The 13,238-nt window shown below is 35.2% G+C and overlaps 1 protein-coding gene across 1 annotated transcript in view; it reads right to left on the bottom strand.

Moving 5' to 3' along the window:
* Positions 1-13,238, bottom strand: part of Smp_133690 (putative discoidin domain receptor) — a gene marked incomplete at its 3' end in the record, with an annotated part of 117,861 nt that overhangs the window by 25,972 nt on the left and 78,651 nt on the right. Inside the window, 4 exon segments of the mRNA XM_018796322.1 lie at positions 1,779-2,195; positions 2,761-3,057; positions 11,440-11,590; positions 13,059-13,148. Of these exon segments, the coding sequence (XP_018650546.1) occupies positions 1,779-2,195; positions 2,761-3,057; positions 11,440-11,590; positions 13,059-13,148 (955 nt within the window).

Below are 13,238 nucleotides of genomic sequence, written 5' to 3'. Positions count from 1 at the left end.
AAAGGGAACAGCCAAGTTTGAGACAATTTATTGACATTTTGCAAATTAAGTACTTAATATATGGTTCTCAGATCTTACTAAGTCGTTCTGTAATTGTATGTTCAAATTCATTCCGTAGTCCCCACTTTTGTTCTCGTTCACTACACCACCACCACCACAAAACTGAGATCGAATACAATTTTTTACCTACTACCTTCAACCGCTAAGAATCGATCACAATGGAGTAGGTGTATTCACTCTTTATCTTCCCTCAAACCATCAGATTAAAAATGTTTCATATCTGTCTTTCTTCGTATAGAATATCATTGTGTACAACCCTTAGTGTAAATATCAACTCCGAGAAGCAAACACATCCAGCAGATGCGTTCAAAATGGATTCCAGTACTAGCCACTATCCATCTTTGCATACAATGCTTGTGAATTAAGGCTATATCGAGGCAATACGCACAGTATGCATATATGCCAATTAGAGACTGACCAGTTGCAGTCCTAACACATCGATGGGAAGATTCAAACAAATAATACTAAATGAATCTAACAAAACTAAGTTTATATTCATATGTAATAGTAGTAGGTAGTAAAGTCATGTAGAAAAGCATATAATCAACATCTTGAAGACAAATGTATAAAATATCAAGTTCAGATTTTAGCTATCTCAAATGCTTATAACAATATCCCTATCTCCTTTAAGATACTCCTCTTTTCTGGCGACATATTTGTCTTATACTCGTCCCTATTGTTAAAAACATCCCTAAAGGTCATCTGAATGTAGCCTCCTTTAGCTGCTTTAACATTCCACATTTTAACGCCCTTGAATAACAACTTTGCATTCCGGGAAGGGAGTTACGTCCAGTGGTAAATAGAGAGAGAGAGATCCATAGTGACGGTTGGATTACTGGTCAGAAATTCGTAAATCTTCACTTCTTATACGTAAGCTCACTCTCAAATATTCAGTTGAGAGAACATGTAATACTTATAAGGAAATTATAGCTATCATCGATTAGTAGTTGAGTAAAGAAAGGTTACTACAGTCATAACAGCTTGAAATAATGGATGTTTTAGAACATAATCTAATTGGTCATTTATTTATTTATGTTCATAACTAACAAACTTAGTACCTTAGCTATTTTTTGAAAAAAGGCACCATGGAAATTTAAAAAAGTTGCACGCTAACTTCAGTCATAGGCCTCCTAATGTACATTTTTAGTGGTCCTATATCTGACTCCAGTTACATTGCATGATGATTGTTATCGAAATATACATGTCGCCAACCATCGCATGTAATTATCGACTTAGTTCGCGTCACAGAATAACGGAATAAGTCCAATACGAGAGTGAATTCCGAATACGTATACTTAGTACACTCATTGATCCAGACAGACAGTCAGAGAAATGGGGTGTAGGAAGCGAAGCTTAGGAAAGCGGAGAAATATCGTTGGAAAAACTGAGAACGAAGCGATGTAATATGGAGAAGGTGAGTGAGATAACTCAGTTTAACCAAGCGTAATTCAATATTTATGGTCAGACTAAAAATAAGTTGCAGACACGTAACGAATAGGGTGAGCAATTAACACGCGATCATATAAAGTCAGGATTAATAAGCGAATAACCAACAGGGTCATAGTATGGCCATAGAAGAATGGATAAATTGGTCTGTACAGAAGCCAGAATAACCTATAAGGGCTTGACATAGTGATATCCACTACAATTCCAGGAAAACTAATGATCCCACACACACATACATATGAAAACAACAAAAACTCATAAAAATTACTTACTTGAATTAAATTGTACTTCAGATAATAAAATCCATGAATCAGCTGATGTTAAAGTCAGGCTAACATAACGTGCTCTATAACTGGCTAATGGGATTTGTACCACTAATGCACCATCCCATTCATGATTATTATAAATTATAGTATCTTGAATTAATCCATTGTCCATTGAATTTGATGCTCTTTTCAATCTAGATAATGATGATGATGATGACAATTGTATATCATTATCAGATATAGATAATCGTGTTGGATTGGTTTGATTTGGATCAATTAGACGTGCATGATTAGTTGAAATTTCAATGGATTTATCAAAATTCTTTCCATCCATACTGAATTCAACGATAGCTTGTGAAAATACACGTGATTTCAATGGAACAGAATCGAATGTAAATATACGTAACCAAATAAAAGTCCGAACTACAGAAATAAAGTAAACAAATAAGTCAGAAGAAAGTGTTTTAAAGGTTATGAAATTTAAATAGACCACCATTGAAAAACCTGGAAGCACTGGACGGCCGTTTCATCCTATTGTGGGACGTATAAACATTAGTACAAAGAGGTACCCTATAAATATGAGTATGAGGGATGGAATACTGCTCAGGCGTCCAAACCGAAGTGGGATAATTAAGTTACTAATAAAATGGATTTAGACATAAATCGATAGATGTTTCAAAGTCAAGCTAGATAATATATCACAGTTTTCCTTTGTCTAGCTACAATATTAAAACCCAAAGATGAGTTATGAAATATGTGCATGATTTCCATTGCATTACTGAGGAATCACAGGAGTACTGGACAGTTAGTTCGTCTTAGTACGAAACTCTCCTCAGAAGTGTACACCAACGACTAGGTCAGGAATCTAACCAATAATCTTCAGACCTCACAGAGAACAACTTAAACAGCAATTTGTAATGAATAAAACTCATAAACGTTGGTTGCAAGAAAAAATAAGATAGCAATTTACATAGAAACACAGATTTACCTTCATCAAATTTAAAAAGAATACGTAAACTTTTATTTGGAACATTCCAACCAATAAAATGAAAACCAGGTTGAGCTGGATGAGAATCTGAATGTTGAGTAACATTGCCTAAATAGGCAATATTATCCATTAATTGACCTATACCACCGACTAATTGATTTTCTAATTCAATCAATTGACCATCATAAGTTAAATCTTGAAAATTTTGTGGAATAGTAGAATAAGGTGAACCGAATAATAATTGTCGACCATATGTGATAGTATCACCTTGAGGCATTGAATAAGATATGACACCATCTGTAATGATAAATGGATTTACATTATAATGCGTTATAATACATTATGATAGATAACGATTGTAGTTGAAAAAGCTCTTTTAATAACTAAAAACCTCTATGTTATTACTGAAATCAAGCGTTTCTGAACGAGATAACACAGTCAACTCGAAAATCCAGACTGCAAGTTAATCATTACCAGAGTGAAATTTGGTATAAGTATGTGTTGACCACAACTGTCATAACATATTAGCATGAAGAGATGACATTAACAAGATGACTAGTAACGTAGTTAAAATAATGTTGTAACAGTCGAATCAAGACTGAACTTTATCTTCAATCAATGATTACTGTATCATAGGGTTGCTGTTTAAATGGGAAGTATGCAAATAACCTTATCAACATAGACCAATCGCCAGTTTTAATTCCTAATTATATCTCAACTAGTAAGATTCAAGGAAGTAGTACATTGATCGAATTGATTTTATTCTTTATTATCTCATCATTTGTGAGAAAAACTCTTCATTTTATGATTCATAACATTGACATATTATTTAACATTTGACAAGATCCTATGTTTTATATAGTTGAGATCATGAGTCAATTGAAGCTAGACCATCATGAAAAACCTGGAAGCACTGGGCGGCCATTTCATCCTATTGTGGGAATCCTCAGCAGTACACATCCTATATCTTATCCACATTTTCGTATCGGGTTCTAAAATTGATTGACTAACTTAGGTTTTGAGAAACCATGTACTACTATGAGGGTATAGATACAATAAGCCAATGAAGTACTCAATTACACCAACCTTTGAGCTATTGGTCAATTTACTTGTTAGTCATATGAATTCGATTACTGTTGACCATATTCTATTCTCTCTAGTAAGCTCTGATATTTGGAAAAAACTGAAGACAATTCAATAATTCTCAGTGATCGAAAATGGGATTCATTGAACTTCCAATATTTACGTCATGGACTAATCTCAGTTGAACAACCATTGAATATCGGGAAAAAATATGATAGTAGAATGATCTGAAGATTAATTAAGTGTTCGTCACGAGAACTGAAGGTCCTAAGCTTTAATCCAAGGTGAAGTCGTATAGATGAGCACTGTTGGAGAGTATCACAATAGGAAAAAAACAACTGAACAATGCTTTGCAGCTTCCGATGATAATCAAACTAAGATTAATTCGTGATATAAATCATGGTAATTCAACAATCTTTACAAAATTTCTACAATAGTCATCGAATTTGAACTTCATGATTTGTAATATTTGCATATCCTAAAGTTTTGATTCTTATAGTCTTTCATGTGACGAGTACTAATTGGAAAGTTTTGAAATACAACAAAATTATCTTATTAGTATCATACGATTAATAGCATAAAGAAGAACTTAAAATATACACCACTGTGAAATGATCTTAAGAGATTCATTCAATTGATTGACATATACTACTACTATATCATAATCATATGACTAACATACAAATTGAACAATCTCTTACTTCATAATGGATAACACACACATGTTTTATTTATTTATTTAAACATATAAATATTGGTACAAGGAAGCACCAGATATACATGCGCAGCACAAATCTCATTTGATTTGTGTGAGAGCTGTGATACTGCCCAGATGCCCAAACAGAAGCAGGTGGTTTCTTCGCGGGGGGGGCACACCCGGAGCCTTCGACCTAATGGTCTGATCCACAAGGCAATGGAGCATCGTGAGGAGATGCAGTCTCATGGTAGCCGGTGACCAACGATTGATTCATATGCCGTTTGTTCCCTCAGGATACTGGAGCCCATGTGCACCATTGGTTTGAAATCAGGGTTTTCCAACTCCCCTTGGCGAACTAGCTGGGTCCACCAACCCGGTTAAAGCGTCGGACATTCGCTTTTCGTCATCCCGATTTCGTAAACAACAGTAATGCCACGAGAATGCAGTGAGTAGGACTTCCCTGTCAGAGGCTATATACGCGTGGCCGTGTGACAGCATTTCGAGAGGAAGAGCGGACTCTCCCCACTCTCGGCCGTGCCAGGGTATTTGGGGGCCAGAAACATTGAATCAGTATTAAATTTTAAACAATCAAGATAAACGAATAAACAGGCAAACATTCTAGAAAAAGATTTATGTAATATTACTTAACTAATTCATGATTATTATTATTATTATTATTGTTATTATTATTATTAATTTAGAGGAAGGCCAAAGAACACATTACGTCGGGAAATAGAAGCAGATATGAAAAGGATGAATAACAACTGGAAAGAACTGGAAAGGATTGCTCAGGATAGAATTGGATGGAGAATGCTGGTGGGCGGCCTATCCTCCTCCACGAGGGGTAACAGACGTAAGTAAGTATTATTAATTTAAAATAAACCATGAAAACGTTTCCCTCTTTTTCTTCCTATTTTCCCTCAATTCTCTAAAAACTTGATTATTATAAAATTCTATAAAAAAAAAACTACCTATCGACAAATATCAGTTAATTATCTTATGTAAAGTAGTATCTATCTGATTAAATTTTATAAAATCTCGAAAATTTTGATAAAAGAAAGGGGGGTTGTTTCTTTTTCATTACAAACTTGATTTGATTGAAATAAACAATTTACTAATTAGTAATCAAATTAGTAAATGTTCATATTTCCTTAGTAATATATGTACATAATAATTGGAACAATGGAACAACAGGGGAAAAAAACAAAACAGATAGTTAGGTTGAAAGAATCTGATTGGTTGAAAATTTTAGAGCATTTTTATTGGTTAATATTGATTGATGAAATATTTTGATAATTAAAAGCATAACACGATATGATCAGATAAGATGGTGGTTGGAGGTGGTCAACAGGAAACCCTGAACCCGGGTTTCGTGCTACTTGGCACTCGTCAGCAAGATGTACCTGTAATCTTGAGGGAAATGGTGCTCCCTGACGGGTTTGATCCCGTGTCACTCAGCTTCACAGTCAGAGACCTTGACATTAAGCTATTCGAGCCGCGACCAACATCTTGTAGAACTGAGATGTAATCACAATTGATTGATCACTGGGTTTTGATCAATGTCATGCGTGTCAAGTCCCGAATATCATGCGCTCGTAAACGCATACTGACACGGCTAAGAAAAGGCATTAGAAAATCCGTTACTAGTCTCCTTATTTCCCAACTTAATTGATTATGAACATGATATGAAAATCAACGATTACTTTTTCAGTAATACATTAGGATCCTAGTAATCTACCAAAAGGCTCAAGATAACACTTTATATTAGCTGAAGCAATTGGTATTAATTTAAAGAAACTTTACTTATGAATGCGTAAAAGATACATATATCTTCTCCGTTTAACTCGACTTACGATACAGTCTTTTGATTGTTAGTTCGAATTTTGTACGTTCCCCTTCAACATTTTTCTTATTCATAACTCTACATCCAACTTCTTTTTATTTGACGCTACATTCCTGATAATAATAATCGCTACTATTATTGCCATTATTGCTATCGTTACCGCAATTCATATTCCTATTTAAATCATGGGCCAGTCTAAGTTAGACCACCATTGAAAACCTGGAAGCACTGAAGGGCCGTTTTACCTTAGTACGAAACTCCTCAATAGTGCGCAGCCACCATCCCGCAGAAGGAAATCGGGACTGAAGGTCCTAGGTTCGACTCATGTATGAGAGGTAGTGGTTGTTCACTATCAAGGAGTCACATATTAGGACGAAATGGTCATTCAGTGCTTCCAAGTTTTCAATGGTGGTCTAGCTAAGATCAGTTAGAAATTTTAATTATAGGAATACTACAATCTCTTCAAGCCCTCTATATCCGTCTTGTGATGGATTACATGCCTGAGAATCAGTGGCAATGATGCATTCCGTCCTTGTCTTCCCTTAGATCGTAGAGCTTTAACATTATAATATATTTCTTGTTTCCCAGATTTATTTGTTTTTCTTAAATCATATTCTGTATTTATTTTTATTTTTGCTATCACTGATATTATAGTCCCTACTTTGATATCCATCTCGATAATATTACCTCATTCCGCTGACTGCTGTGAAGTGTCTAATACGTTCATTATGACTAAATGACTGAGGGTAATGAGTGAGTATGCAAAGTTAAAGGCTCATGAACCAGAAGTTCAGAACAGTTGTTCAATATTATTTAGCTTTCACCAATTCTACGGATGATAACAAACACAATTAGTGATATGCATACCACTGAAGTTATCCACAACGTTTTCATTGTTGTTCAAAAGGTCTGTTGTATCCAGTAATTTCGTTCATTTTTTCAGTTCATTTAGTGAGATGAGTACTGTATACTGGAGCATGATTTTCATTAAAGATCTCATTTCTAGCCCTAATTTCGACTATATTTATATGTTTCATCTGGCATATTGGACTGTGTTACATTGTCATATTCAAAGCAAATGAGTGAGGCTAATTACAGACGATTGAAATGAAATCTATAGTGAGAACTACATTCCGATATGCAGCACTCATCCATTAATTTTTTAAGAAAACGCTCGAAAGTGTTGGATAGATCATCAGTCAGTCAGTCAGCTACAACGTAGGACCAGGCATACATATGCATCGGTCCAAGTTGCCACACTGTGGAAGGGTTCGTCTAGAGTTACCTGAAAAGGAAATTCGGTTAGAAGTGGTCTTAATGACCTGAGAGCCTGACCACAGTGCCCAAGGGACAACTGTTTGAGGTCGGTCATACACGACCTTTTTGTGGGTAATTTTTGTGTTAGCTCCGTTCTTCAAAGGACCTTACCATCGGAGACGGATATCTGTGGGATAAGGCGAAGTGTACATTTTTAGGGTCGACCTTTTCTAACCCCACCCTTCCTTGTGGGAAGGCAGCATCGCTATCATGCTGGTTGTCTGAAGGGAACACCTTACTGCTGTCACACCTCTGTACAGTCAGCAGTACGACTTCGCCTTCGGACCTTGGGTTTGCTGCTTTTAGTCTTACCGCTCTTCAACCGACTTTTCTGGCATAGTAGGACCTTGAGGAACGATTGTTCCAGCCAGTATAGCTCGATTGGTTCATCACGATAGGCAAGCCCGACCACCACGTCAAGGTAGCAGCAACGGTCGGGACTGGATAGATCATACTCACTGAAGATTGGACATGTTCAGCCACATACACCCTGGAATGAAATTCCAAATTATCTTTCATTGTATTTGTCATATTTATGGTAATTTGAGAAGTAATCTGAGAAATACATATACACATATATAGTAACAACGATTATAACTGGTTACGAGTAACAATAATTATTCAATTTGCAACCTATGTCATAAAATACCCTCTCTAGTTGAATTATCCATAATAAAAATGTTAATAACAGTGTATATGTGAACATATATATGAACATATAACCATGATCTAGAGGTCAGGTCATAGCTTTAAGACATAAAACCCTGTGTGTCTACAGAGATTTCAGATTCTGAAATAAAATTAGACTGTCATCGTCATCATCATCAAATCCATTAATTTAAATTATAGACAAAGAATTTGTGGTGACCTAATTTATTTTATGCATAATCATAACAGAGGTTAACTCATCTTATCAAATAGACAATATGTTTGATATTATTGACTAACTAACTAACCAACCAATTGACTGAATGAGTGAATGAGAGATTTGACGCCTTATGGTGTTTGTATGAAAAACAAGTGAGTGTGTGTGTGTGTGTGTTTGTACGTGAATTGAATGATTCATTATCGATTCAGGATGATATTAGCAGTAACGGCAGTAGAAATGGAATGGTTGATGTGGCAAAAATGAGAGTAGAAGCATGAAAACTGTATCCATTGCACACGTACAACATGTATGCAAATTATATCTACATATATATATTCATCGAATCGAAAAAGGAGAATAATATATATATAACAAATAAACAGACATAATCATGTTAAATACATGAGAAATTCTATTCACTTTCGTGATCAAAAGTAATATTCCCAAAAAATTTTCCCACTTAGCAAATTACTCATTCCAGAGTTAGTGAGAACAATAAGGGAAGATATAATCATAATTAGCTTTAAAAGTAGAAAAAAAACATTATTCACCGCTGGCATATGTTCCGTTAGGTAGGCGGAATTGTGACCCATTCAGTAGTTATGTCTTTCTTAATACAACTGTCTGTTGATAAGTTAGTGCATGGCCAACGAATAGATACGATTAACAATTAATTATTCTCATAGTTTAAATTAGAAACGTGAAAGCACTAGGCAGATGTTTCGTCCTAGTTTTCACTCCTCAGCAATGCCTATCTACGATCATGCTACAGGAAATCGAACCCAGGACTTCCGCTCTCGCGCATGGACGCTTAATCTCTAGAACACTGAATGAGTGTGTAATATGCACAAGTATAACTTTGGTCAGTTCAATAATTTGAGTTAAAAGTAAATATAGCGTTCGGTTGTTGCTAGCTCACTACTACATAGATAACTATAAAATGAATAGTGGCTAGTAGTGAAAACCAAAATGAACATAATGGCTAGTACGACTGATTGTAAATATCATATCCGGTGAACAAGTAGGAGGGTTTCGTAACGAAGTAAATAGCATAGTAAATAACGCGTTTGAATTTTGAATGATAAGCAGCAGATTTATGCCTCAGTGTGAAAATCAATAATGGGATTCAGATGGATCCCGATGACAAAATCAGTGTCCTAGATATGAATTTTTCAGAATGTCTAAGATATTCGTTTATCAATTAAAAATCAATTTTATAACTCCCTGAAACGGTTATCCAGTCTGTATGACTACTTAAAACATACCGATTACATGTTTCCTTAAATCAATATTAACGTGGATTTGATTTAACCGAAACAATATTTGAAGAATAATCAATCTTCCATAGAATTCAGTTGTATGATGTGTAACGTTACGACTGGATCTCAAGTACTGTATGATGTGACGAGTCGTAGTTTTTTCACTCTTTTATTTAACATATTAAAAAGTATTAGATCACGTAAAGTAGATTCTTAGGATAAACTAATGAAGGTAAGACTTACTTCAACATGGATACTAATAGATCTTCAAAAAGATCACATTGCAACAATATTTAAGAGAGACTAAATGGTGTATGTTGATAATCCTGGAGAGATGAACGTTTCATAGTCAATTCGACCTTTTGCTAAATGAATCTATTGAGGTAGTTACAACTCCATGTTTAAAGGGAGCAAGTCATTTATTTTATTCTAATTAAATTAGTAGATTACATAATTAGTAGAATTGACAATACAACATGTTATCTAGTTAGAGTTTTGTGGAAATGAACTCAATTTATAGGTTGCCTTCGTTACAAACTGATCTTAATTGGAATACTATTAGATAATAGGGAGGTAATGGATAGCTATTTCATCCTTGTAATAAGATAACTTAGAAGTGTGTATCAAAAGATCCTATCAAAGGACAAACCCAGGATTTTGAAGTCAAACACGTATAACTACTACTGATATAAAACTACTTTTTTTTAACCTCTATACTGATAAATGTCACAAATGTTACATAATTTGAGAGAAAAGTAGCATTTAAAAAAACCGGCGTTTTTTCTACGCTATAAATATTTTCACTATCCCCCTTCAGTGTATTTTCATTTCATCCTATTAACTTGAAAGATTATTTTTAAAAACGAAATAATAATAAACTAGCTCTTAAAGTTAGCGTTTTTTTAGCGAGTTGGTTTTCTATGGGATGGGGTCGCTAACCCCATGCCCAACCCTCCTCCTTTACCCGGACTTAGGACCGGCAGTAGCCCCCGGAGGAGCTACAGGTGGAATCACAAGAAAAGCCCTAACATGGAATCCTGAAGGCCAAAGGAGAAGAGGAAGACCAAAAAACACATTACACCGAGAAATAGAGACAGATATGAGAAGAATGAACAACAATTGGATAGAACTAGAAAGGGAGACCCAGGACAGAGTGGGTTGGACAAAGCTGGTCGGCGGCCTATGCTCCATTGGGAGTAACAGGCGTAAGTAAGTAAGTAAGCATTTAAAGTGATGTGAATACACTGAACTATATGAAATCATGTCAAGCAATGGACTAGTGATTAACATATCTAAAATTCTGATCCCTGCACTGAGATTACAGACTCAAACTTCGTTTCGTTTACTTCAATCACTTTTATAAACATACTTAAAATGAGAAAGGGACGATAACACCACCTAACAAAGCAAACTAAAGTAAGAAGTATGGGGGCAGGATTCAAACTATGAAATACGATAAGCTGAAGTTCAATAATAACTTAATCACAAATCCACTAAGCATTGTATATGTGCGCAGATGAAAATATAGTGGGTTTTGTGTTAAGTGTACATTGAAAATGAATATGGTTTATATATATATATATATATATATATATATATATATTACACTCACCTGGGAAATTACATCCATACAATGCAAATCGCAAGCAAACTTGTTGCCTTGACCGATGACTATAAGGGTAAATACGTATACGTTTAGCAATAACTACTGAATCAAGTGTAGTTCTAGCAATATTTCGTGGATCATTATTAGCTTTTAGGACCTGATAAGACAAATATAAATATTACAAAAGAAATTAATGAGGAATGGTATGAAAACATTTACTATTGTTATCATTATTATTACTTAAACACATAAATATTGGTACAAAGAAGCACCTGATACATATGCGCCACACAAATCTCATTCGATTTGTGTGAGGGCTGTGATACTGCCAAAGCGCCCAAACTCAAGCAGGTAGTTTTCTTAGGGGGCCACACTCCGAGCCTTCTACCTGAAGAACTGATCCACAAGGCAGTGGAACATCGTGAGGAGATGCAGTCACAAGGTAGCCGATGACCAACAACAGGTTCATACGTCATTCGTTCCCTCAGAATACTAGAGCCCATGTGCACCATTGGTTTGCAATCAGGGTTTTCCAACTTCCCTAGATGGACCCTCCTTGTCCACCGACCCGGTTAAAGCGCTGGACATTCGCTTTTCGTCCTCTCAATTTCGTAAACAACAGTAATGCGACGAGAAGGCAGTGAGTAGGACTTCCCTGGAAGAGGATATATACACGTGGCCACATGAGAGCATTTGGAGAGGGAGAGCGTACTCTCTCCACTCTGGGCCGTACCAAGGCATTTGGGGGCTACTATTGTTAAGTAACATTAACAAACATAAGATGGAATGTGATGTGAATTCATTTCGTTTAGTATCCTCTAAATTTTCTACAAGTGTAAACAAATTGATAAAATTATTCAGTTACTGTCAAAGTAGAAAATCTGGCACAAACATTCTGACTTCAAAAATATTTGGAAGATTCGTCCTAAAGGAAACGAGATCTAAGCAAATTAGATAGACCGGTGGGTAAATGCCTCGCACCCGACACGGTTGGACTTCACTGGTGACGGTTTCTCACAAGATCTACGAGAGTTCCCCCGTCGAGGTTAGTCAGTAGTGAACACGTGATAGTTTTTAGTTTGGCTTTGTAGAGATTACTGAATTGAAAGTATTCAACATTCTTTTTCGTGACTAAACACACATAAATAAACTGGCAAACATTAACCAACCTTACATACTCACCTATCTACCTACCTACCTCTTATAAATTTCATTTCATTTATTCATTAATTAGACATTCAATCCATGCCAAAATTATGTTTTAAGAACTATGTCATTATTATTATCATTATTATTAATTATCACAAAGCCCCCACCTCCCTACCTCAATTTCACCTTCTTTCATCTCATTTTTGTACACTTTCTCATAGACATCTCGATTCTTGTCTACAACTTTGTTTTTTTTGCTTTTCATTACATAAAATAAATAAGACAAATTATCTTGTTGAAACTAAACTATAAAATTAACAATGATGGTAAATATTCAAAGACAACTTTCTATGAAATGGATTTCATCGTCTCCACCATAGCCCCCCCCCCAATATACACCACATATAGAAAGATTAAATATGAAAAGATAATTTACTTGAATAAAAACATTATGCATAAATATTGAAAAAACGTACTCGTGTACCATCAGTTTTTACATGTTCATACCATACACCATTATCTTCCCGTTGGTAACGTAAAACAAAATTTGGCATATATTCTTTTACCTAATCAATGTAAATAATGAGAAACAGAGAGAGATAAAGATAGAGGGAGAGAAGAAAGATAATAGAATACTAAAGATTCATATACAAATC

The sequence above is a fragment of the Schistosoma mansoni genome, chromosome 2 (genome assembly GCF_000237925.1).
Source record: "Schistosoma mansoni strain Puerto Rico chromosome 2, complete genome".
Taxonomy (NCBI): Eukaryota; Metazoa; Platyhelminthes; class Trematoda; order Strigeidida; family Schistosomatidae; genus Schistosoma; species Schistosoma mansoni.
Note: the sequence above shows the minus strand (reverse complement) of the source record. Positions and strands in the feature narration are given on the sequence as shown.